Source organism: Pimephales promelas, chromosome 3 (genome assembly GCF_988280905.1).
Source record: "Pimephales promelas chromosome 3, fPimPro1.hap1.1, whole genome shotgun sequence".
Lineage (NCBI taxonomy): Eukaryota > Metazoa > Chordata > Actinopteri > Cypriniformes > Leuciscidae > Pimephales > Pimephales promelas.
Window position 1 is genome coordinate 49,379,006 of NC_142771.1, and position 24,400 is coordinate 49,403,405.

The 24,400-nt window shown below is 50.5% G+C and overlaps 5 protein-coding genes, 6 non-coding genes and 1 pseudogene across 11 annotated transcripts; 7 read left to right on the forward strand and 5 right to left on the reverse strand.

Moving 5' to 3' along the window:
- Nucleotides 1-259: 259 nt before the first annotated feature.
- Nucleotides 260-366, forward strand: LOC148995651 (U6 spliceosomal RNA). The gene has a single exon (XR_016164760.1). It is a non-coding gene; the product is annotated as a U6 spliceosomal RNA (small nuclear RNA).
- Nucleotides 367-800: 434 nt separating this feature from the next.
- LOC148995652 (U6 spliceosomal RNA) lies at nt 801-907 on the forward strand. The gene has a single exon (XR_016164771.1). It is a non-coding gene; the product is annotated as a U6 spliceosomal RNA (small nuclear RNA).
- Nucleotides 908-1,341: 434 nt separating this feature from the next.
- Nucleotides 1,342-1,448, forward strand: LOC148995653 (U6 spliceosomal RNA). The gene has a single exon (XR_016164783.1). It is a non-coding gene; the product is annotated as a U6 spliceosomal RNA (small nuclear RNA).
- Nucleotides 1,449-1,882: 434 nt separating this feature from the next.
- Nucleotides 1,883-1,989, forward strand: LOC148995654 (U6 spliceosomal RNA). The gene has a single exon (XR_016164794.1). It is a non-coding gene; the product is annotated as a U6 spliceosomal RNA (small nuclear RNA).
- A 434-nt stretch (nt 1,990-2,423) lies between these two features.
- LOC148995655 (U6 spliceosomal RNA) lies at nt 2,424-2,530 on the forward strand. The gene has a single exon (XR_016164805.1). It is a non-coding gene; the product is annotated as a U6 spliceosomal RNA (small nuclear RNA).
- Nucleotides 2,531-2,964: 434 nt separating this feature from the next.
- LOC148995656 (U6 spliceosomal RNA) lies at nt 2,965-3,071 on the forward strand. The gene has a single exon (XR_016164816.1). It is a non-coding gene; the product is annotated as a U6 spliceosomal RNA (small nuclear RNA).
- Nucleotides 3,072-3,504: 433 nt separating this feature from the next.
- LOC148995657 (U6 spliceosomal RNA) lies at nt 3,505-3,602 on the forward strand (annotated as a pseudogene).
- A 1,884-nt stretch (nt 3,603-5,486) lies between these two features.
- LOC148995658 (uncharacterized) lies at nt 5,487-8,314 on the reverse strand. The gene is made up of 6 exons (XM_089127930.1): nt 7,842-8,314; nt 7,523-7,732; nt 7,128-7,441; nt 6,771-7,027; nt 6,411-6,659; nt 5,487-6,320 (listed from the first exon to the last, which is right to left on the reverse strand). Exons 1-6 carry the CDS (start codon nt 8,224-8,226, stop codon nt 5,522-5,524), a joined length of 2,214 nt encoding a protein of 737 aa, XP_088984056.1. The 5' UTR covers nt 8,227-8,314; the 3' UTR covers nt 5,487-5,521.
- A 106-nt stretch (nt 8,315-8,420) lies between these two features.
- On the reverse strand, nt 8,421-10,244 carry LOC148995659 (uncharacterized). The gene is made up of 5 exons (XM_089128077.1): nt 10,241-10,244; nt 9,934-10,178; nt 9,352-9,791; nt 8,955-9,276; nt 8,421-8,741 (listed from the first exon to the last, which is right to left on the reverse strand). Exons 1-5 carry the CDS (start codon nt 10,242-10,244, stop codon nt 8,421-8,423), a joined length of 1,332 nt encoding a protein of 443 aa, XP_088984203.1.
- A 2,337-nt stretch (nt 10,245-12,581) lies between these two features.
- LOC148995660 (uncharacterized) lies at nt 12,582-15,406 on the reverse strand. Its single transcript, XM_089127931.1, has 6 exons — nt 14,939-15,406; nt 14,620-14,829; nt 14,225-14,538; nt 13,868-14,124; nt 13,506-13,754; nt 12,582-13,415 (listed from the first exon to the last, which is right to left on the reverse strand). Exons 1-6 carry the CDS (start codon nt 15,321-15,323, stop codon nt 12,617-12,619), a joined length of 2,214 nt encoding a protein of 737 aa, XP_088984057.1. The 5' UTR covers nt 15,324-15,406; the 3' UTR covers nt 12,582-12,616.
- A 111-nt stretch (nt 15,407-15,517) lies between these two features.
- On the reverse strand, nt 15,518-19,147 carry LOC148995661 (uncharacterized). The gene is made up of 5 exons (XM_089128078.1): nt 19,144-19,147; nt 18,837-19,081; nt 18,255-18,694; nt 17,858-18,179; nt 15,518-15,838 (listed from the first exon to the last, which is right to left on the reverse strand). Exons 1-5 carry the CDS (start codon nt 19,145-19,147, stop codon nt 15,518-15,520), a joined length of 1,332 nt encoding a protein of 443 aa, XP_088984204.1.
- Nucleotides 19,148-21,483: 2,336 nt separating this feature from the next.
- On the reverse strand, nt 21,484-24,313 carry LOC148995662 (uncharacterized). Its single transcript, XM_089127933.1, has 6 exons — nt 23,841-24,313; nt 23,522-23,731; nt 23,127-23,440; nt 22,770-23,026; nt 22,408-22,656; nt 21,484-22,317 (listed from the first exon to the last, which is right to left on the reverse strand). The coding sequence occupies exons 1-6, from the start codon at nt 24,223-24,225 to the stop codon at nt 21,519-21,521; spliced, it is 2,214 nt and encodes a 737-aa protein (XP_088984059.1). The 5' UTR covers nt 24,226-24,313; the 3' UTR covers nt 21,484-21,518.
- Between the last annotated feature and the right edge of the window lie 87 nt (nt 24,314-24,400).

Below are 24,400 nucleotides of genomic sequence, written 5' to 3' on the forward strand. Positions count from 1 at the left end.
AGGGTTTGACCCCATAGGCGATATCTTTTCCCTTCAATGTTGTCAAGGTTGTCCGCATTATCCGGTTTTCTGCTTTCCGCCAACTCATTTATTTCTCGAAAACCTGGAGGACACGGCGCATTCAGAGCTTGTAGTTTGGTACCATAGATAAGTCTACCCAACCCATTCTTTCAGTAGTTGGCTCGCTTGCCCTACCACCTTGGTGATGGCTCGCTGGAACCCGAGGGGTACATATTCCTTGAGCGGGACAGTTGGCCTCGTGCTTGCTAAGGCAGCACATATACTAAAATTGGATCGATACAGAGAAGATTAGCATGGCCCCTGCGAAAGGATGACACGCAAATCCGTGAAGCGCTCCATATTTTTGGCAGCTGTGATCAAGCCTCCTTCACTGGAATTGATTCATACCTTTCTACCACTATTTAGTTTCATTCTTGATCTCTTGTGTCAAGAACTGGTGCATCTCCAATGTCTATAGGGCACTCTCAGTTTTCTAGCATAGTGTGTCCACTCCCTTTCTCAGCAGATGCCGACAGGGAACAGGGTTTGACTCCATAGGCGATATCTTTTCCCTTCAATGTTGTCAAGGTTGTCCGCATTATCCGGTTTTCTGCTTTCCGCCAACTCATTTATTTCTCGAAAACCTGGAGGACACGGCGCATTCAGAGCTTGTAGTTTGGTACCATAGATAAGTCTACCCAACCCATTCTTTCAGTAGTTGGCTCGCTTGCCCTACCACCTTGGTGATGGCTCGCTGGAACCCGAGGGGTACATATTCCTTGAGCGGGACAGTTGGCCTCGTGCTTGCTAAGGCAGCACATATACTAAAATTGGATCGATACAGAGAAGATTAGCATGGCCCCTGCGAAAGGATGACACGCAAATCCGTGAAGCGCTCCATATTTTTGGCAGCTGTGATCAAGCCTCCTTCACTGGAATTGATTCATACCTTCTTGCCACAACGTATTTTCATTCTTGATCTCTTGTGTCAAGAACTGGTGCATCTCCAATGTCTATAGGGCACTCTCAGTTTTCCAGCAAAGTGTGTCCACTCCCTTTCTCAGCAGATGCCGACAGGGAACAGGGTTTGACCCCATAGGCGATATCTTTTCCCTTCAATGTTGTCAAGGTTGTCCGCATTATCCGGTTTTCTGCTTTCCGCCAACTCATTTATTTCTCGAAAACCTGGAGGACACGGCGCATTCAGAGCTTGTAGTTTGGTACCATAGATAAGTCTACCCAACCCATTCTTTCAGTAGTTGGCTCGCTTGCCCTACCACCTTGGTGATGGCTCGCTGGAACCCGAGGGGTACATATTCCTTGAGCGGGACAGTTGGCCTCGTGCTTGCTAAGGCAGCACATATACTAAAATTGGATCGATACAGAGAAGATTAGCATGGCCCCTGCGAAAGGATGACACGCAAATCCGTGAAGCGCTCCATATTTTTGGCAGCTGTGATCAAGCCTCCTTCACTGGAATTGATTCATACCTTCTTGCCACAACGTATTTTCATTCTTGATCTCTTGTGTCAAGAACTGGTGCATCTCCAATGTCTATAGGGCACTCTCAGTTTTCCAGCAAAGTGTGTCCACTCCCTTTCTCAGCAGATGCCGACAGGGAACAGGGTTTGACCCCATAGGCGATATCTTTTCCCTTCAATGTTGTCAAGGTTGTCCGCATTATCCGGTTTTCTGCTTTCTCTAACTCATTTCTTTCTCGAAAACCTGGAGGACACAGCGCATTCAGAGCTTGTAGTTTGGTACCATAGATAAGTCTACCCAACCCATTCTTTCAGTAGATGGCTCGCTTGCCCTACCACCTTGGTGATGGCTCGCTGGAACCCGAGGGGTACATATTCCTTGAGTGGGGCAGTTGGCCCTCGTGCTTGCTAAGGCAGCACATATACTAAAATTGGATCGATACAGAGAAGATTAGCATGGCCCCTGCGAAAGGATGACACGCAAATCCGTGAAGCGCTCCATATTTTTGGCAGCTGTGATCAAGCCTCCTTCACTGGAATTGATTCATACATTCTTGCCACAACGTATTTTCATTCTTGATCTCTTGTGTCAAGAACTGGTGCATCTCCAATGTCTATAGGGCACTCTCAGTTTTCCAGCAAAGTGTGTCCACTCCCTTTCTCAGCAGATGCCGACAGGGAACAGGGTTTGACCCCATAGGCGATATCTTTTCCCTTCAATGTTGTCAAGGTTGTCCGCATTATCCGGTTTTCTGCTTTCCGCCAACTCATTTCTTTCTCGAAAACCTGGAGGACACAGCCCATTCAGAGCTTGTAGTTTGGTACCATAGATAAGTCTACCCAACCCATTCTTTCAGTAGTTGGCTCGCTTGCCCTACCACCTTGGTGATGGCTCGCTGGAACCCGAGGGGTACATATTCCTTGAGCGGGACAGTTGGCCTCGTGCTTGCTAAGGCAGCACATATACTAAAATTGGATCGATACAGAGAAGATTAGCATGGCCCCTGCGAAAGGATGACACGCAAATCCGTGAAGCGCTCCATATTTTTGGCAGCTGTGATCAAGCCTCCTTCACTGGAATTGATTCATACCTTTCTACCACTATTTAGTTTCATTCTTGATCTCTTGTGTCAAGAACTGGTGCATCTCCAATGTCTATAGGGCACTCTCAGTTTTCTAGCATAGTGTGTCCACTCCCTTTCTCAGCAGATGCCGACAGGGAACAGGGTTTGACCCCATAGGCGATATCTTTTCCCTTCAATGTTGTCAAGGTTGTCCGCATTATCCGGTTTTCTGCTTTCCGCCAACTCATTTATTTCTCGAAAACCTGGAGGACACGGCGCATTCAGAGCTTGTAGTTTGGTACCATAGATAAGTCTACCCAACCCATTCTTTCAGTAGTTGGCTCGCTTGCCCTACCACCTTGGTGATGGCTCGCTGGAACCCGAGGGGTACATATTCCTTGAGCGGGACAGTTGGCCTCGTGCTTGCTAAGGCAGCACATATACTAAAATTGGATCGATACAGAGAAGATTAGCATGGCCCCTGCGAAAGGATGACACGCAAATCCGTGAAGCGCTCCATATTTTTGGCAGCTGTGATCAAGCCTCCTTCACTGGAATTGATTCATACCTTCTTGCCACAACGTATTTTCATTCTTGATCTCTTGTGTCAAGAACTGGTGCATCTCCAATGTCTATAGGGCACTCTCAGTTTTCCAGCAAAGTGTGTCCACTCCCTTTCTCAGCAGATGCCGACAGGGAACAGGGTTTGACCCCATAGGCGATATCTTTTCCCTTCAATGTTGTCAAGGTTGTCCGCATTATCCGGTTTTCTGCTTTCTCTAACTCATTTCTTTCTCGAAAACCTGGAGGACACAGCGCATTCAGAGCTTGTAGTTTGGTACCATAGATAAGTCTACCCAACCCATTCTTTCAGTAGATGGCTCGCTTGCCCTACCACCTTGGTGATGGCTCGCTGGAACCCGAGGGGTACATATTCCTTGAGCGGGACAGTTGGCCTCGTGCTTGCTAAGGCAGCACATATACTAAAATTGGATCGATACAGAGAAGATTAGCATGGCCCCTGCGAAAAGCTTCCCCATCATTTTTCTCTGTTTGTGCGCAGGCGCATTAGCGCCTTCGCGCATGCCCAGTCGCACAAACGAGGTACAAACGAGACCATCAAAACGTAGGATCGAATCCCGCCCGAAGCACAAATATCAAACATTATTTTTTTACATATATCATGCCTATTTCATGTGTATACGTTAAGGTAACATGACGTGTATTATTTGTTTAACCTTTTTCTGCATAGATATTAAAATCTGTTGTGTTAAACATTATATTTGTGTTAAACATTATATTGTATTTATATTGTTTCACCTTTTTCTGCATAGACATTAACATGTATGTTAAATAATATATTGTATTCACATTGTCTAACCTTTTTATATTGTTTCACCCTTTTCTGGATAGATATTAAAATTTGTTGTTGAACATATTGTATTTATATTGTTTCACCTTTTTCTGCACATTATATATATATATATATGTATGTATGTATGTATGTATATTGAAATATTTTTTTGATATTTAAATAAAATTTATCAATAACATATCAGTTGATGATGATTGTATAGATGCAGAAAACACCAAACAGCAGCAGCAGTAGACTACAGTGTGAAATAGATTATTTATTTCAAAATACAATACAATACAATAAAACAGTGGTATTGAGAACAGTGGTATTGATGCAGAACAGTGGTATTGATGCAGAACAGTGGTATTGAGAACAGTGGTATTGATGCAGACAGTGGTATTGATGCAGACAGTGGTATTGAGAACAGTGGTATTGATGCAGACAGTGGTATTGAGAACAGTGGTATTGATGCAGACAGTGGTATTGATGCAGAACAGTGGTATTGAGAACAGTGGTATTGATGCAGACAGTGGTATTGAGAACAGTGGTATTGATGCAGACAGTGGTATTGATGCAGAACAGTGGTATTGAGAACAGTGGTATTGAGAACAGTGGTATTGATGCAGACAGTGGTATTGATGCAGAACAGTGGTATTGAGAACAGTGGTATTGATGCAGACAGTGGTATTGAGAACAGTGGTATTGATGCAGACAGTGGTATTGATGCAGACAGTGGTATTGATGCAGACAGTGGTATTGATGCAGAACAGTGGTATTGAGAACAGTGGTATTGAGAACAGTGGTATTGATGCAGACAGTGGTATTGATGCAGACAGTGGTATTGAGAACAGTGGTATTGATGCAGACAGTGGTATTGATGCAGACAGTGGTATTGATGCAGACAGTGGTATTGATGCAGACAGTGGTATTGAGAACAGTGGTATTGATGCAGACAGTGGTATTGATGCAGACAGTGGTATTGATGCAGACAGTGGTATTGATGCAGACAGTGGTATTGAGAACAGTGGTATTGATGCAGACAGTGGTATTGATGCAGAACAGTGGCATTGATATAATATAAGGGCTCATTACAGACATGCATGGATACATAACGCAGCAGCATACAGTGTGAAGTACCAACGCGGCGGCAACAAAGCCAGTGCAACGTAACTCCAAAGACAATGACCACATTGTTCAACATACCCACATGTCCAAAAGACCTATATAACTTGTCAGCGCATAAAATCATAACAGCACAAATGCATGACAATGTGTTATACAGGTGTGAATGGGACAGACAATGTTATCTTTTCTTTTTCTTAAGCCATGTGATGAAGACACACAGTATAGGCCTATAAAACTTGTCAGTGCAAAGAATCAGTATAGTACAAAGGCATGGCAATGTTATACAGGTGTGAATGGGATACACAATGTTTTTTCAAGCATAGTGTCACTGTGCTGTAGAAAAATTGTGACAGGTGTGGACCGGTGTTTGTAAGAAGCCTCCACACCGCGGCAAGGTCCCGGTCCATGTGGAGGGTAAAGTCAATGTCTTTAAAAATAAACAAACAAAAAAAACACAAACAACTATATACACCTGCCCCAGCGAGAATGCAAAATCAGTCCGGGGCTCGACCCTTTTCCTTGTCCTTCATCTCCCTCAGCCACTCCTCCACACTCTTACCCGCTGCGGCGGCAGAGCAAAAATGTACATTGCCGTAGCGGGTGTGTCCAGTCTCCCTCCGCTTTGGCTGGCCGCATGTCCTGCACTTTTGTTCTTGTGGCATGCCGGCCCGGGCAGCAACGACTGCTCCTGCTCCTGCTGCTGCCCTCTGCTCAGCCCTCTTCCTCCTCAGCCACTCAGTTTTGTACACAGAGCGAGGCTGAGGAGGGGGAGCAGGAGGTGCTGCCTGCACTGCTTGTTGTCCTTGCTGTCCTGGCAGCAGCTGCAGTGCAGGCAGAGGGCCGGCGTGATGTGCGGCGGCCAGAGGCAGAGGGAGGATGTGTGGAGCTGGCGTTGTCCGAGGGAGCGTAGGTATGGGGAGCACCCTTACGCTCTGCTGGGGCAGTGAGAGGTCCAGAAAGAGAGGCTGTGTCATCGAAAAAGGTCCTGTTGCAGCCGCAGCAGCTGGTGGTATGGCCAGGACAACAGCTGAGGGGGCAGGCGGTAAAGGCGCCAGTGGGCGCACTGGCGCTGGCAAAACAGGCACCGGTGCTGCCACAGCCGGTGCTGCTGCCGGAGGTCCCACCACCCTTGGCGCTGCTGTCGTCGCCTGGCCTGTTGCTGCTGCCGGAGGACGATCCGCCGCTGCTGTTGGGCCCGTCGCCGAGCCCGCTGCCGCCGCCGGTGGTCGTCCCTCTGCTGCAACGCCTGAAGTGAGCACAGTCCTCTCCTTCTCCCGCTGCGTCCTGGTGAACCTGAGAACGGATTTCAACATAGTATTTTAGTTACATGTACAATTTTAAGAGCATGCAATTCATCAATACCATCAAAAGCATCAAACATACCACAGCGAGAGGGTCCTGGCATTCAGCTCAAAGAGCTGAATGGGCGCCCGAGCCATCAGCCTCTGGTGGCCCAGCACAAGGTCCCGGATGTGCTGGTACCGAAGCAGTATGCTCTCCCACCGCGACCTCCGGGCACCGTGTGCACGGCTGCCCGAGGGGATCAAGCGGCAGAGCTGGGCGCATACTGCCTCTACCAGCCGGCTTGCGCTGGGACTGCTGGCAGGTCCAGAGGTCTCTCCGACCAGGCAGCTGTGGACAATGGACAAAAACAATGACAGATATGAGCAAGATAATGGGCAACATTACATAGAGCAGCTGGTGTGTACATCAGGGATATGTATGATGGAAGTGTAGCCTTACCGCCTCAAGCTTTCCACACCAGGTATACTGGTGCGGCTTGGCTTCGCTGCCATGAAGCGCCCCTGAGCTGGCCTGTCCCTGTAGCGGGGAGGGTAAACTACTCGGGCCCTGTCGTACGGTGACAGGGCCTCGTAGAGCCTGATAAGCTCATCTACCCTCCCCTCGGACAAGGCCGGGTCGTGACGCAACCCCACCAAGGCCGTGGCCAACTGGACCACGGCCAGGTACCCTGGCTGGTCATCTGGTCCTCTGTAGTCCTGCAGACACACGGAAAAATGGAGAAAGAAATAAGTCAGTTGGATAGAACAGAGCAAGCGCCGTTTTTGGTGATGCGGGATGCACTACAGTCGTGCTTACCTCAGCAGCCTGCTGAGGCTCTGGCGAGGACCGGCCGGAGGAGTGGGGTGCGGGCTCGGGGGCACCGGTCGGACTGGATGGCTCGGGCGCGGGTGCGTCAGCCGGTCGCCCTGACCGCGGGTCCGTCAGAGGATCTAGGAACTCGCCAGGCACGTGGAGGGTGAGGTCATCCACCTCCTGGCCGTCGGCGAGCTCGTCATCCTCGACGAGATGGGGAACGTCCCCCCCCGCGTCCGGAATGTCAGGGTCCAAGCTGACGTCCTGCAGCACTCTGCCCGTCTGGGAGTACAGGTACTCGATGCCGATGAGTTCCCCTGAAGTACAACAACAGTCAGTCAGGTACAAGTATCATTCAGTGTGGACACGTGTAAGCGCGGTGGCTTGAGTGTTCTTACCAGTGTACTCCCTGGGCTTGGTGTAATCCTTGACCACACTCACGCCAAGCACCCTTTGGCTGAGCTGATCAAGAGAGTGCTGCAGGGGGCCATTGTAGGAGCGGAGCAGCGGCCGTCCCTCCTGTGCCACGGACGCCGCCCTGTCTGTGTTCCACCGCGTCAACCCCTCCAGGAGAAATGCCTGGAAGTGCCAGGGATTGGCACTTTCTCCTGCGGAGGAACACAGATCTGTTTAGCAGTTTATTCAGTGCACACAATGTGAACGACAGCGAGTCAATGACAGTGAAAGATTGACGTGACAGTGAAACGTGTGGTCTACCTGGAATGAAGCGGTTGAGATGCAGGTGGAACGACTCCAGGGACGTGGAGCCTCGTGCACAACGGTACACCGGCAGGCTGATCCCCCCCTTGGTCATCCTGCCGGTCTCAGTGTACAGCTCCACGCCCGGCGGGTCCTGGATGCACTGGAGGTGGCGCCGCTGCTCCTTCCAGATCTTCTGGATGCGGTCTTGGTCCAGCAGGGAAATCCCCATGGTGTCTCGTCCGCTGGCACCGCCGAAGGTTTCCAGGAGGTCACCGATCAGCCGCTCCGTCTCCGCCGCTCCACGCGTGCGGCGACGGCAATGGAGAGCCATGTTCTTGCGGCTGACGTGCCTCCACACTCCGGCGTCGGACGAGAAGGTCATCCCCTGCGCCTCAAGCATCCTCTTCGTAGCTTTGAGCAACCGGGCTGTGTCCTCTGGGTCCCACAGGAAGATGCACGAAGACAGCTGCTGCAGGAAGGGTTTATACAGCTGGTGGCTCTCGGTGGTGACACCTGTTATGGAAAAATGCATGTTATATCAAAAGTTATGGAACCATGATGTCTCTTACTGAAATGCTATTTGTTTAATTATTGTTATTGCCACAACACACCTGACGCAAAACGGCGCATCAGGTGCCAGATGTCCAGCCGGACCACCAGCTTGTCCCACTTCCCGAACACGTCAGCTGCCTTGGATCTCCCGTGGGACGAACAACAGTCCCGGTCGACGTAGAGGAGCTGAGGCGGCTCCACCCCAGCGTCCCGATACCGCCGCATCAACCCCTCAGCCATGGGCAACAGGCCGGCACCTTCGGTGTCCGTGAGCACGGACATGAGCACCTGTCCGTGCTCGTTGCCGACGTTCGTTGCCCATGCTGCGGTCTGGGCGGCAGCACCGGAGAGCTTCCGGGTCACCTGTTTTAAAGGATAAAGCATCTCAGTAAGGCTGCACGCACATAGCCAGAGCATGACACTCCACACCACACTTATATACACACATATATTAGTATACATATATATTAGTATATATATTAGTATGTATGTCGAGTGAGCGTGTGTTAAATTAGTATGTATGTCGATAATAGTACAAACTATATAGTATATGTACATATATAGCACCACATTTACCTTCTTGGTAGAGTCCATCTTCAAAACCCTACCAAAGACGGAGGTGACCCGGGCCTTCACGTCCTCCAGGCGGGAGAGGATGTCGTGGCAGTACACCAATAACAGCCACGCGTACTGGGGCACGGGTGGCGGTTTTGGTGGTGGGGTGCACATGCGCACGACACCCTGCGACGTGAAGGGCTCCATGACGCTGAGGTAGTGTATGGACCGCCGCATCCAGGCCTCTGTGTGTGCCTCACAGAGTTTTTTGTACAGCTGCGTGGCGCTGTTCCCCCGAGTACGCTCACGCAGCTGGATGATTACCCGCCGGTCGCAGGCAAGTCTACAGAGAGGAGTACATCATGTGTTACACAAGAGCCACACACAGACACAACAAGGTTTTTAGACAGATACTTACTTGTAGGTGAGGATTGCCGGGAAGAGGGCGCGATGCCCCTCACCCAGCTGACCCACGACCTCCTGCGACCAGGCAGCTACCTTCCTCTTACACCGACGGCACTCCAGGTACTCGGTGGCCATCAAGTACCAGCCGTCGATGTCCAGGACCCTCCGGATGGTCCTGTAGAGCCCACACTTTGTGAGGGCCCTATTACAGCATGTCGGCCGGACGCCCCACAGACGCAGGGGCACCCAGAGGAACAGCCGACACGCGAAGAAGGCAGCTGGTGAGGCGGGTGGCTGAAAGTAACTCGGCCGGGGCTGAGGAGGGTCCCACCACAGCTTGAGGTCTGTGGTGAGTTTGGTCCTCCCCTCGCTGTCTGGCTTGAACAGCTCCCGGCCGATCCACTCCTGCTCTTCCACGGTGAGAGCTGTCCGCCAGCTCTCAGGCAACCGGGACTGTGAGAAAAAAAAAAGAACACAACCAAACAAACAAACAGTCAGGAGGCTGAGAGGAGGTGCTACATGCAGATTGACAGTCAACTTCACTGAGTTGTGCCGTCCATGAGTACGGGCCAGGTGTGTGAGCGTGTGTTTGTACCTCAGCCGAAGCAGGAGTGGGTGTTGCGGGCTGCTCCACTTTCCTCTCCTTCCTCTTCCTCTTTGCCGGCGCTGGTGCCAGGGTGGCCTCCCCGGATGGCGTCTCCTCCACGGAGACGCGACAGGGCTCCTCCCTGGTCAGCGCCGGAGCCCGCGCAGGAAACGCGAGGCTAGGTGGAGCAGCCGCAACTTGAGGTGGTGGTGGTGGTGGTGGTGGGGGAGGGATGTAGGACAGTGCCGGAGGAGCTGGGGATGGAGGCCTCACCACCAGCGGGAGCGTCTGAAGGACCTGTACGTGAGCTGCAGACACATTCACACACACACACACACAACAAAATGGCATCAGCCACAGGCAGGCAAGACTAAGTGAGACGTGCAGCATGCCAGTGATTAGATGACGTGCAGCATACCAGTAATTAAATGGTGTGTAGCATGCAAGTGAATAGATGACATACAGCATGCCAGTGATAGAGCAGATGGTTTAGTGCTACAAGGTGGATGTTGAGAGGTGAAGCAGGGCCAAGTGAAGCAAATCTACATTACCACTACGTTCTACACATCTACCACCGACAAAGACGGCTACATTACCTTCCAAACTTACCTTTGATCTTCAAGCATCAGCTGTAGAGACCAGTAAATGAAACCATTACAGTTAATGCTAAAATACTGCCAGAATAATATATATTGAGGGCAAATGTTGCAGTGTGACACGTCCAGTGTGGTGCCAATTACCCGTTTCTAAGTCAGTGGCCATCTGGACCAGTTCCTCGTCCGTCACCTCTGTGGGGGGGGAAGGCGGCGGAACCGAGGGGCGCTGGTCTCTGGCGGATGTAGACACCGCTGTGGGGTGGGAGGGCAATGGTTAGTTAATCCTTTACACCGAACCACTGTTGTGTTAAAGAGAAAGAAAGAGATATACCTGGAACTGCAGGCCGTGCTGGTGTAGCTTCCCCATCATTTTTCTCTGTTTGTGCGCAGGCGCATTAGCGCCTTCGCGCATGCCCAGTCGCACAAACGAGGTACAAACGAGACCATCAAAACGTAGGATCGAATCCCGCCCGAAGCACAAATATCAAACATTATTTTTTTACATATATCATGCCTATTTCATGTGTATACGTTAAGGTAACATGACGTGTATTATTTGTTTAACCTTTTTCTGCATAGATATTAAAATCTGTTGTGTTAAACATTATATTTGTGTTAAACATTATATTGTATTTATATTGTTTCACCTTTTTCTGCATAGACATTAACATGTATGTTAAATAATATATTGTATTCACATTGTCTAACCTTTTTATATTGTTTCACCCTTTTCTGGATAGATATTAAAATTTGTTGTTGAACATATTGTATTTATATTGTTTCACCTTTTTCTGCACATTATATATATATATATGTATGTATGTATGTATGTATATTGAAATATTTTTTTGATATTTAAATAAAATTTATCAATAACATATCAGTTGATGATGATTGTATAGATGCAGAAAACACCAAACAGCAGCAGCAGTAGACTACAGTGTGAAATAGATTATTTATTTCAAAATACAATACAATACAATAAAACAGTGGTATTGAGAACAGTGGTATTGATGCAGAACAGTGGTATTGATGCAGAACAGTGGTATTGATGCAGACAGTGGTATTGAGAACAGTGGTATTGATGCAGACAGTGGTATTGAGAACAGTGGTATTGATGCAGACAGTGGTATTGATGCAGAACAGTGGTATTGAGAACAGTGGTATTGAGAACAGTGGTATTGATGCAGACAGTGGTATTGATGCAGAACAGTGGTATTGAGAACAGTGGTATTGATGCAGACAGTGGTATTGAGAACAGTGGTATTGATGCAGACAGTGGTATTGATGCAGACAGTGGTATTGATGCAGACAGTGGTATTGATGCAGAACAGTGGTATTGAGAACAGTGGTATTGAGAACAGTGGTATTGATGCAGACAGTGGTATTGATGCAGACAGTGGTATTGAGAACAGTGGTATTGATGCAGACAGTGGTATTGATGCAGACAGTGGTATTGATGCAGACAGTGGTATTGATGCAGACAGTGGTATTGAGAACAGTGGTATTGATGCAGACAGTGGTATTGATGCAGAACAGTGGCATTGATATAATATAAGGGCTCATTACAGACATGCATGGATACATAACGCAGCAGCATACAGTGTGAAGTACCAACGCGGCGGCAACAAAGCCAGTGCAACGTAACTCCAAAGACAATGACCACATTGTTCAACATACCCACATGTCCAAAAGACCTATATAACTTGTCAGCGCATAAAATCATAACAGCACAAATGCATGACAATGTGTTATACAGGTGTGAATGGGACAGACAATGTTATCTTTTCTTTTTCTTAAGCCATGTGATGAAGACACACAGTATAGGCCTATAAAACTTGTCAGTGCAAAGAATCAGTATAGTACAAAGGCATGGCAATGTTATACAGGTGTGAATGGGATACACAATGTTTTTTCAAGCATAGTGTCACTGTGCTGTAGAAAAATTGTGACAGGTGTGGACCGGTGTTTGTAAGAAGCCTCCACACCGCGGCAAGGTCCCGGTCCATGTGGAGGGTAAAGTCAATGTCTTTAAAAATAAACAAACAAAAAAAACACAAACAACTATATACACCTGCCCCAGCGAGAATGCAAAATCAGTCCGGGGCTCGACCCTTTTCCTTGTCCTTCATCTCCCTCAGCCACTCCTCCACACTCTTACCCGCTGCGGCGGCAGAGCAAAAATGTACATTGCCGTAGCGGGTGTGTCCAGTCTCCCTCCGCTTTGGCTGGCCGCATGTCCTGCACTTTTGTTCTTGTGGCATGCCGGCCCGGGCAGCAACGACTGCTCCTGCTCCTGCTGCTGCCCTCTGCTCAGCCCTCTTCCTCCTCAGCCACTCAGTTTTGTACACAGAGCGAGGCTGAGGAGGGGGAGCAGGAGGTGCTGCCTGCACTGCTTGTTGTCCTTGCTGTCCTGGCAGCAGCTGCAGTGCAGGCAGAGGGCCGGCGTGATGTGCGGCGGCCAGAGGCAGAGGGAGGATGTGTGGAGCTGGCGTTGTCCGAGGGAGCGTAGGTATGGGGAGCACCCTTACGCTCTGCTGGGGCAGTGAGAGGTCCAGAAAGAGAGGCTGTGTCATCGAAAAAGGTCCTGTTGCAGCCGCAGCAGCTGGTGGTATGGCCAGGACAACAGCTGAGGGGGCAGGCGGTAAAGGCGCCAGTGGGCGCACTGGCGCTGGCAAAACAGGCACCGGTGCTGCCACAGCCGGTGCTGCTGCCGGAGGTCCCACCACCCTTGGCGCTGCTGTCGTCGCCTGGCCTGTTGCTGCTGCCGGAGGACGATCCGCCGCTGCTGTTGGGCCCGTCGCCGAGCCCGCTGCCGCCGCCGGTGGTCGTCCCTCTGCTGCAACGCCTGAAGTGAGCACAGTCCTCTCCTTCTCCCGCTGCGTCCTGGTGAACCTGAGAACGGATTTCAACATAGTATTTTAGTTACATGTACAATTTTAAGAGCATGCAATTCATCAATACCATCAAAAGCATCAAACATACCACAGCGAGAGGGTCCTGGCATTCAGCTCAAAGAGCTGAATGGGCGCCCGAGCCATCAGCCTCTGGTGGCCCAGCACAAGGTCCCGGATGTGCTGGTACCGAAGCAGTATGCTCTCCCACCGCGACCTCCGGGCACCGTGTGCACGGCTGCCCGAGGGGATCAAGCGGCAGAGCTGGGCGCATACTGCCTCTACCAGCCGGCTTGCGCTGGGACTGCTGGCAGGTCCAGAGGTCTCTCCGACCAGGCAGCTGTGGACAATGGACAAAAACAATGACAGAAGATACCACAAGATAATGGGCAACATTACATAGAGCAGCTGGTGTGTACATCAGGGATATGTATGATGGAAGTGTAGCCTTACCGCCTCAAGCTTTCCACACCAGGTATACTGGTGCGGCTTGGCTTCGCTGCCATGAAGCGCCCCTGAGCTGGCCTGTCCCTGTAGCGGGGAGGGTAAACTACTCGGGCCCTGTCGTACGGTGACAGGGCCTCGTAGAGCCTGATAAGCTCATCTACCCTCCCCTCGGACAAGGCCGGGTCGTGACGCAACCCCACCAAGGCCGTGGCCAACTGGACCACGGCCAGGTACCCTGGCTGGTCATCTGGTCCTCTGTAGTCCTGCAGACACACGAAAAAATGGAGAAAGAAATAAGTCAGTTGGATAGAACAGAGCAAGCGCCGTTTTTGGTGATGCGGGATGCACTACAGTCGTGCTTACCTCAGCAGCCTGCTGAGGCTCTGGCGAGGACCGGCCGGAGGAGTGGGGTGCGGGCTCGGGGGCACCGGTCGGACTGGATGGCTCGGGCGCGGGTGCGTCAGCCGGTCGCCCTGACCGCGGGTCCGTCAGAGGATCTAGGAACTCGCCAGGCACGTGGAGGGTGAGGTCATCCACCTCCTGGCCGTCGGCGAGCTCGTCATCCTCGACGAGATGGGGAACGTCCCCCCCCGCGTCCGGAATGTCAGGGTCCAAGCTGACGTCCTGCAGCACTCTGCCCGTCTGGGAGTACAGGTACTCGATGCCGATGAGTTCCCCTGAAGTACAACAACAGTCAGTCAGGTACAAGTATCATTCAGTGTGGACACGTGTAAGCGCGGTGGCTTGAGTGTTCTTACCAGTGTACTCCCTGGGCTTGGTGTAATCCTTGACCACACTCACGCCAAGCACCCTTTGGCTGAGCTGATCAAGAGAGTGCTGCAGGGGGCCATTGTAGGAGCGGAGCAGCGGCCGTCCCTCCTGTGCCACGGACGCCGCCCTGTCTGTGTTCCACCGCGTCAACCCCTCCAGGAGAAATGCCTGGAAGTGCCAGGGATTGGCACTTTCTCCTGCGGAGGAACACAGATCTGTTTAGCAGTTTATTCAGTGCACACAATGTGAACGACAGCGAGTCAATGACAGTGAAAGATTGACGTGACAGTGAAACGTGTGGTCTACCTGGAATGAAGCGGTTGAGATGCAGGTGGAACGACTCCAGGGACGTGGAGCCTCGTGCACAACGGTACACCGGCAGGCTGATCCCCCCCTTGGTCATCCTGCCGGTCTCAGTGTACAGCTCCACGCCCGGCGGGTCCTGGATGCACTGGAGGTGGCGCCGCTGCTCCTTCCAGATCTTCTGGATGCGGTCTTGGTCCAGCAGGGAAATCCCCATGGTGTCTCGTCCGCTGGCACCGCCGAAGGTTTCCAGGAGGTCACCGATCAGCCGCTCCGTCTCCGCCGCTCCACGCGTGCGGCGACGGCAATGGAGAGCCATGTTCTTGCGGCTGACGTGCCTCCACACTCCGGCGTCGGACGAGAAGGTCATCCCCTGCGCCTCAAGCATCCTCTTCGTAGCTTTGAGCAACCGGGCTGTGTCCTCTGGGTCCCACAGGAAGATGCACGAAGACAGCTGCTGCAGGAAGGGTTTATACAGCTGGTGGCTCTCGGTGGTGACACCTGTTATGGAAAAATGCATGTTATATCAAAAGTTATGGAACCATGATGTCTCTTACTGAAATGCTATTTGTTTAATTATTGTTATTGCCACAACACACCTGACGCAAAACGGCGCATCAGGTGCCAGATGTCCAGCCGGACCACCAGCTTGTCCCAATTCCCGAACACGTCAGCTGCCTTGGATCTCCCGTGGGACGAACAACAGTCCCGGTCGACGTAGAGGAGCTGAGGCGGCTCCACCCCAGCGTCCCGATACCGCCGCATCAACCCCTCAGCCATGGGCAACAGGCCGGCACCTTCGGTGTCCGTGAGCACGGACATGAGCACCTGTCCGTGCTCGTTGCCGACGTTCGTTGCCCATGCTGCGGTCTGGGCGGCAGCACCGGAGAGCTTCCGGGTCACCTGTTTTAAAGGATAAAGCATCTCAGTAAGGCTGCACGCACATAGCCAGAGCATGACACTCCACACCACACTTATCAGTGTTTCCTCTAGGATTTTTCCAAGCTGTGGGGGCAGGCCCATTTCCCCGGTGGGGGGGCCTTGTCTCCCCAAAGTATTATAATCGAACATGCGCATCCCGTGTGCAGAATGATGCACTTGAAGCAACACCAAGTCACAGCAAGCAATGCTTCACATTGAAAAGAACATAGCGAAGGGATTATATCTATATTATGCTTAGTAGGGCTGGACGATTTGGGGGAAATGTCATATTGCCATTGCAATTACTGAGGTCAATATTGCAATTGTGAAATGCGATTCCGATATAATAAAATGGTTTCATGAGTCCAACTTGCTTGGTTCTAAAGTAAAATGCACACACAGATTAGTGATCATTCTGTGAATTAATGTTTATTTCTCAACTCAAACTACAGACAACAACTAAATGATTGATAACACCTATAATGATCAATAAACCATCAACCAAACCATCATTACAGTGAAAGCTATCAACTTTTTAAAAAAAATTATTAGGCTAAAAAATTTTTTTAACAAATTTTAAATTAAGTGAACTTCAAACAATCCCCACATAAACCCATAATAAAAACCATATTTACCTGTGCCCTTCCTGTCTTAACAGGTAGGATACAGAAATTGAATAAAGTTATCAAACAGTCTGTGCTGCATGAATTATAAATTATATATAGAATAATCCTTATTAAAGCTACAAAAGTTCTTTAGTCAAGATCAGTGAGTAATTTTCTAATTTCCCTTTGTTCTTTTAACTTGACTGACAGAACGCTTTATTCGCCGCTGGCCCTTTAAGAGAACCCGTTGCCGAGACGCGGATCTCACATGCGCCTCATAGCACAACTCTTTTCGTCCTTAAGACTTTTCTTACGTTATGAAGATACTCGACAAAACGACATTTTGGCATAATTGTGTGTGTTATTGTTCGTTCAAGCTCGAAAGAGAACTGTATTCTGGCACGCGTCAGTGCATGCGCATTATGGCGCGCGTCTTTCTGCGAGTCTCATTTAGGGCATTCACAGGCAGCTTTTCAGTTCTTGTCGTGCAAAATGCGAAAAGGCATTTGCACGAATAAGAGCAGGATCGTGTAACACTAGTCAAAGGATGACAAAAAAGAAGAGATGCTGCGTTAATAGCCCTAATTTGTTTATTTCATATAAAATCGCGGCATTTTGCATTATATAGTAGCTAATTGCATAGGTTTGAGATCGCTATTACGATTGCGATATGATTAATCGTGCAGCACTAATGCTTAGTGTATTCTATATGCAACAGTTTTTTTTAGCCTTTTCTTTTAACAGTTTTAAATTTCAGTGCGCATGAAGAACAATAGCACTCTCTCGACTCCATGCTGTAATCTTACATAAAGGGAATGTGAAAGGTATGGGCAATAAACTCCACTCCAGCAAGATAAAGTCATTTTATGAAAACCATAGACCTTTATGCTTTATCTACAAATGAAGTAGCCTATAATAATGGGAATATTGACCTTGAAGAGAGTGTCGTCGTGTCGCAAACGAACGCGACGAGCTGTGTGAATTCTGAATGGAGAATGACTGAGGCGAGATGACTTTCCGTTAACTTTAACTTAGCGACTAAAATTACACATTATGCAATGACTTTAGAAGTCTTGGAATATAGGGTGAAAACTTGATTGTGCTTTACAAAGTTTTTTATGCCTTTAGTGGGGCTTAACAAAATAACATAATACTATGCAGAATATCGGACGTCACTGAGAAGCTGCAGCCGTGGCGGGAGGATTTTAAGTGTGGCGGCCCGCCACGGGAGAATGAATGTAGAGGAAACACTGCTTATATACACACATATATTAGTATACATATATATTAGTATATATATTAGTATGTATGTCGAGTGAGCGTGTGTTAAATTAGTATGTATGTCGATAATAGTACAAACTATATAGTATATGTACATATATAGCACCACATTTACCTTCTTGGTAGAGTCCATCTTCAAAACCCTACCAAAGACGGAGGTGACCCGGGCCTTCACGTCCTCCAGGCGGGAGAGGATGTCGTGGCAGTACACCAATAACAGCCACGCGTACTGGGGCACGGGTGGCGGTTTTGGTGGTGGGGTGCACATGCGCACGACACCCTGCGACGTGAAGGGCTCCATGACGCTGAGGTAGTGTATGGACCGCCGCATCCAGGCCTCTGTGTGTGCCTCACAGAGTTTTTTGTACAGCTGCGTGGCGCTGTTCCCCCGAGTACGCTCACGCAGCTGGATGATTACCCGCCGGTCGCAGGCAAGTCTACAGAGAGGAGTACATCATGTGTTACACAAGAGCCACACACAGACACAACAAGGTTTTTAGACAGATACTTACTTGTAGGTGAGGATTGCCGGGAAGAGGGCGCGATGCCCCTCACCCAGCTGACCCACGACCTCCTGCGACCAGGCAGCTACCTTCCTCTTACACCGACGGCACTCCAGGTACTCGGTGGCCATCAAGTACCAGCCGTCGATGTCCAGGACCCTCCGGATGGTCCTGTAGAGCCCACACTTTGTGAGGGCCCTATTACAGCATGTCGGCCGGACGCCCCACAGACGCAGGGGCACCCAGAGGAACAGCCGACACGCGAAGAAGGCAGCTGGTGAGGCGGGTGGCTGAAAGTAACTCGGCCGGGGCTGAGGAGGGTCCCACCACAGCTTGAGGTCTGTGGTGAGTTTGGTCCTCCCCTCGCTGTCTGGCTTGAACAGCTCCCGGCCGATCCACTCCTGCTCTTCCACGGTGAGAGCTGTCCGCCAGCTCTCAGGCAACCGGGACTGTGAGAAAAAAAAAAGAACACAACCAAACAAACAAACAGTCAGGAGGCTGAGAGGAGGTGCTACATGCAGATTGACAGTCAACTTCACTGAGTTGTGCCGTCCATGAGTACGGGCCAGGTGTGTGAGCGTGTGTTTGTACCTCAGCCGAAGCAGGAGTGGGTGTTGCGGGCTGCTCCACTTTCCTCTCCTTCCTCTTCCTCTTTGCCGGCGCTGGTGCCAGGGTGGCCTCCCCGGATGGCGTCTCCTCCACGGAGACGCGACAGGGCTCCTCCCTGGTCAGCGCCGGAGCCCGCGCAGGAAACGCGAGGCTAGGTGGAGCAGCCGCAACTTGAGGTGGTGGTGGTGGTGGTGGTGGGGGAGGGATGTAGGACAGTGCCGGAGGAGCTGGGGATGGAGGCCTCACCACCAGCGGGAGCGTCTGAAGGACCTGTACGTGAGCTGCAGACACATTCACACACACACACACACAACAAAATGGCATCAGCCACAGGCAGGCAAGACTAAGTGAGACGTGCAGCATGCCAGTGATTAGATGACGTGCAGCATACCAGTAATTAAATGGTGTGTAGCATGCAAGTGAATAGATGACATACAGCATGCCAGTGATAGAGCAGATGGTTTAGTGCTACAAGGTGGATGTTGAGAGGTGAAGCAGGGCCAAGTGAAGCAAATCTACATTACCACTACGTTCTACACATCTACCACCGACAAAGACGGCTACATTACCTTCCAAACTTACCTTTGATCTTCAAGCATCAGCTGTAGAGACCAGTAAATGAAACCATTACAGTTAATGCTAAAATACTGCCAGAATAATATATATTGAGGGCAAATGTTGCAGTGTGACACGTCCAGTGTGGTGCCAATTACCCGTTTCTAAGTCAGTGGCCATCTGGACCAGTTCCTCGTCCGTCACCTCTGTGGGGGGGGAAGGCGGCGGAACCGAGGGGCGCTGGTCTCTGGCGGATGTAGACACCGCTGTGGGGTGGGAGGGCAATGGTTAGTTAATCCTTTACACCGAACCACTGTTGTGTTAAAGAGAAAGAAAGAGATATACCTGGAACTGCAGGCCGTGCTGGTGTAGCTTCCCCATCATTTTTCTCTGTTTGTGCGCAGGCGCATTAGCGCCTTCGCGCATGCCCAGTCGCACAAACGAGGTACAAACGAGACCATCAAAACGTAGGATCGAATCCCGCCCGAAGCACAAATATCAAACATTATTTTTTTACATATATCATGCCTATTTCATGTGTATACGTTAAGGTAACATGACGTGTATTATTTGTTTAACCTTTTTCTGCATAGATATTAAAATCTGTTGTGTTAAACATTATATTTGTGTTAAACATTATATTGTATTTATATTGTTTCACCTTTTTCTGCATAGACATTAACATGTATGTTAAATAATATATTGTATTCACATTGTCTAACCTTTTTATATTGTTTCACCCTTTTCTGGATAGATATTAAAATTTGTTGTTGAACATATTGTATTTATATTGTTTCACCTTTTTCTGCACATTATATATATATATATGTATGTATGTATGTATGTATATTGAAATATTTTTTTGATATTTAAATAAAATTTATCAATAACATATCAGTTGATGATGATTGTATAGATGCAGAAAACACCAAACAGCAGCAGCAGTAGACTACAGTGTGAAATAGATTATTTATTTCAAAATACAATACAATACAATAAAACAGTGGTATTGAGAACAGTGGTATTGATGCAGAACAGTGGTATTGATGCAGACAGTGGTATTGATGCAGACAGTGGTATTGAGAACAGTGGTATTGATGCAGACAGTGGTATTGAGAACAGTGGTATTGATGCAGACAGTGGTATTGATGCAGAACAGTGGTATTGAGAACAGTGGTATTGAGAACAGTGGTATTGATGCAGACAGTGGTATTGATGCAGAACAGTGGTATTGAGAACAGTGGTATTGATGCAGACAGTGGTATTGAGAACAGTGGTATTGATGCAGACAGTGGTATTGATGCAGACAGTGGTATTGATGCAGACAGTGGTATTGATGCAGAACAGTGGTATTGAGAACAGTGGTATTGAGAACAGTGGTATTGATGCAGACAGTGGTATTGATGCAGACAGTGGTATTGAGAACAGTGGTATTGATGCAGACAGTGGTATTGATGCAGACAGTGGTATTGATGCAGACAGTGGTATTGATGCAGACAGTGGTATTGAGAACAGTGGTATTGATGCAGACAGTGGTATTGATGCAGAACAGTGGCATTGATATAATATAAGGGCTCATTACAGACATGCATGGATACATAACGCAGCAGCATACAGTGTGAAGTACCAACGCGGCGGCAACAAAGCCAGTGCAACGTAACTCCAAAGACAATGACCACATTGTTCAACATACCCACATGTCCAAAAGACCTATATAACTTGTCAGCGCATAAAATCATAACAGCACAAATGCATGACAATGTGTTATACAGGTGTGAATGGGACAGACAATGTTATCTTTTCTTTTTCTTAAGCCATGTGATGAAGACACACAGTATAGGCCTATAAAACTTGTCAGTGCAAAGAATCAGTATAGTACAAAGGCATGGCAATGTTATACAGGTGTGAATGGGATACACAATGTTTTTTCAAGCATAGTGTCACTGTGCTGTAGAAAAATTGTGACAGGTGTGGACCGGTGTTTGTAAGAAGCCTCCACACCGCGGCAAGGTCCCGGTCCATGTGGAGGGTAAAGTCAATGTCTTTAAAAATAAACAAACAAAAAAAACACAAACAACTATATACACCTGCCCCAGCGAGAATGCAAAATCAGTCCGGGGCTCGACCCTTTTCCTTGTCCTTCATCTCCCTCAGCCACTCCTCCACACTCTTACCCGCTGCGGCGGCAGAGCAAAAATGTACATTGCCGTAGCGGGTGTGTCCAGTCTCCCTCCGCTTTGGCTGGCCGCATGTCCTGCACTTTTGTTCTTGTGGCATGCCGGCCCGGGCAGCAACGACTGCTCCTGCTCCTGCTGCTGCCCTCTGCTCAGCCCTCTTCCTCCTCAGCCACTCAGTTTTGTACACAGAGCGAGGCTGAGGAGGGGGAGCAGGAGGTGCTGCCTGCACTGCTTGTTGTCCTTGCTGTCCTGGCAGCAGCTGCAGTGCAGGCAGAGGGCCGGCGTGATGTGCGGCGGCCAGAGGCAGAGGGAGGATGTGTGGAGCTGGCGTTGTCCGAGGGAGCGTAGGTATGGGGAGCACCCTTACGCTCTGCTGGGGCAGTGAGAGGTCCAGAAAGAGAGGCTGTGTCATCGAAAAAGGTCCTGTTGCAGCCGCAGCAGCTGGTGGTATGGCCAGGACAACAGCTGAGGGGGCAGGCGGTAAAGGCGCCAGTGGGCGCACTGGCGCTGGCAAAACAGGCACCGGTGCTGCCACAGCCGGTGCTGCTGCCGGAGGTCCCACCACCCTTGGCGCTGCTGTCGTCGCCTGGCCTGTTGCTGCTGCCGGAGGACGATCCGCCGCTGCTGTTGGGCCCGTCGCCGAGCCCGCTGCCGCCGCCGGTGGTCGTCCCTCTGCTGCAACGCCTGAAGTGAGCACAGTCCTCTCCTTCTCCCGCTGCGTCCTGGTGAACCTGAGAACGGATTTCAACATAGTATTTTAGTTACATGTACAATTTTAAGAGCATGCAATTCATCAATACCATCAAAAGCATCAAACATACCACAGCGAGAGGGTCCTGGCATTCAGCTCAAAGAGCTGAATGGGCGCCCGAGCCATCAGCCTCTGGTGGCCCAGCACAAGGTCCCGGATGTGCTGGTACCGAAGCAGTATGCTCTCCCACCGCGACCTCCGGGCACCGTGTGCACGGCTGCCCGAGGGGATCAAGCGGCAGAGCTGGGCGCATACTGCCTCTACCAGCCGGCTTGCGCTGGGACTGCTGGCAGGTCCAGAGGTCTCTCCGACCAGGCAGCTGTGGACAATGGACAAAAACAATGACAGAAGATACCACAAGATAATGGGCAACATTACATAGAGCAGCTGGTGTGTACATCAGGGATATGTATGATGGAAGTGTAGCCTTACCGCCTCAAGCTTTCCACACCAGGTATACTGGTGCGGCTTGGCTTCGCTGCCATGAAGCGCCCCTGAGCTGGCCTGTCCCTGTAGCGGGGAGGGTAAACTACTCGGGCCCTGTCGTACGGTGACAGGGCCTCGTAGAGCCTGATAAGCTCATCTACCCTCCCCTCGGACAAGGCCGGGTCGTGACGCAACCCCACCAAGGCCGTGGCCAACTGGACCACGGCCAGGTACCCTGGCTGGTCATCTGGTCCTCTGTAGTCCTGCAGACACACGAAAAAATGGAGAAAGAAATAAGTCAGTTGGATAGAACAGAGCAAGCGCCGTTTTTGGTGATGCGGGATGCACTACAGTCGTGCTTACCTCAGCAGCCTGCTGAGGCTCTGGCGAGGACCGGCCGGAGGAGTGGGGTGCGGGCTCGGGGGCACCGGTCGGACTGGATGGCTCGGGCGCGGGTGCGTCAGCCGGTCGCCCTGACCGCGGGTCCGTCAGAGGATCTAGGAACTCGCCAGGCACGTGGAGGGTGAGGTCATCCACCTCCTGGCCGTCGGCGAGCTCGTCATCCTCGACGAGATGGGGAACGTCCCCCCCCGCGTCCGGAATGTCAGGGTCCAAGCTGACGTCCTGCAGCACTCTGCCCGTCTGGGAGTACAGGTACTCGATGCCGATGAGTTCCCCTGAAGTACAACAACAGTCAGTCAGGTACAAGTATCATTCAGTGTGGACACGTGTAAGCGCGGTGGCTTGAGTGTTCTTACCAGTGTACTCCCTGGGCTTGGTGTAATCCTTGACCACACTCACGCCAAGCACCCTTTGGCTGAGCTGATCAAGAGAGTGCTGCAGGGGGCCATTGTAGGAGCGGAGCAGCGGCCGTCCCTCCTGTGCCACGGACGCCGCCCTGTCTGTGTTCCACCGCGTCAACCCCTCCAGGAGAAATGCCTGGAAGTGCCAGGGATTGGCACTTTCTCCTGCGGAGGAACACAGATCTGTTTAGCAGTTTATTCAGTGCACACAATGTGAACGACAGCGAGTCAATGACAGTGAAAGATTGACGTGACAGTGAAACGTGTGGTCTACCTGGAATGAAGCGGTTGAGATGCAGGTGGAACGACTCCAGGGACGTGGAGCCTCGTGCACAACGGTACACCGGCAGGCTGATCCCCCCCTTGGTCATCCTGCCGGTCTCAGTGTACAGCTCCACGCCCGGCGGGTCCTGGATGCACTGGAGGTGGCGCCGCTGCTCCTTCCAGATCTTCTGGATGCGGTCTTGGTCCAGCAGGGAAATCCCCATGGTGTCTCGTCCGCTGGCACCGCCGAAGGTTTCCAGGAGGTCACCGATCAGCCGCTCCGTCTCCGCCGCTCCACGCGTGCGGCGACGGCAATGGAGAGCCATGTTCTTGCGGCTGACGTGCCTCCACACTCCGGCGTCGGACGAGAAGGTCATCCCCTGCGCCTCAAGCATCCTCTTCGTAGCTTTGAGCAACCGGGCTGTGTCCTCTGGGTCCCACAGGAAGATGCACGAAGACAGCTGCTGCAGGAAGGGTTTATACAGCTGGTGGCTCTCGGTGGTGACACCTGTTATGGAAAAATGCATGTTATATCAAAAGTTATGGAACCATGATGTCTCTTACTGAAAT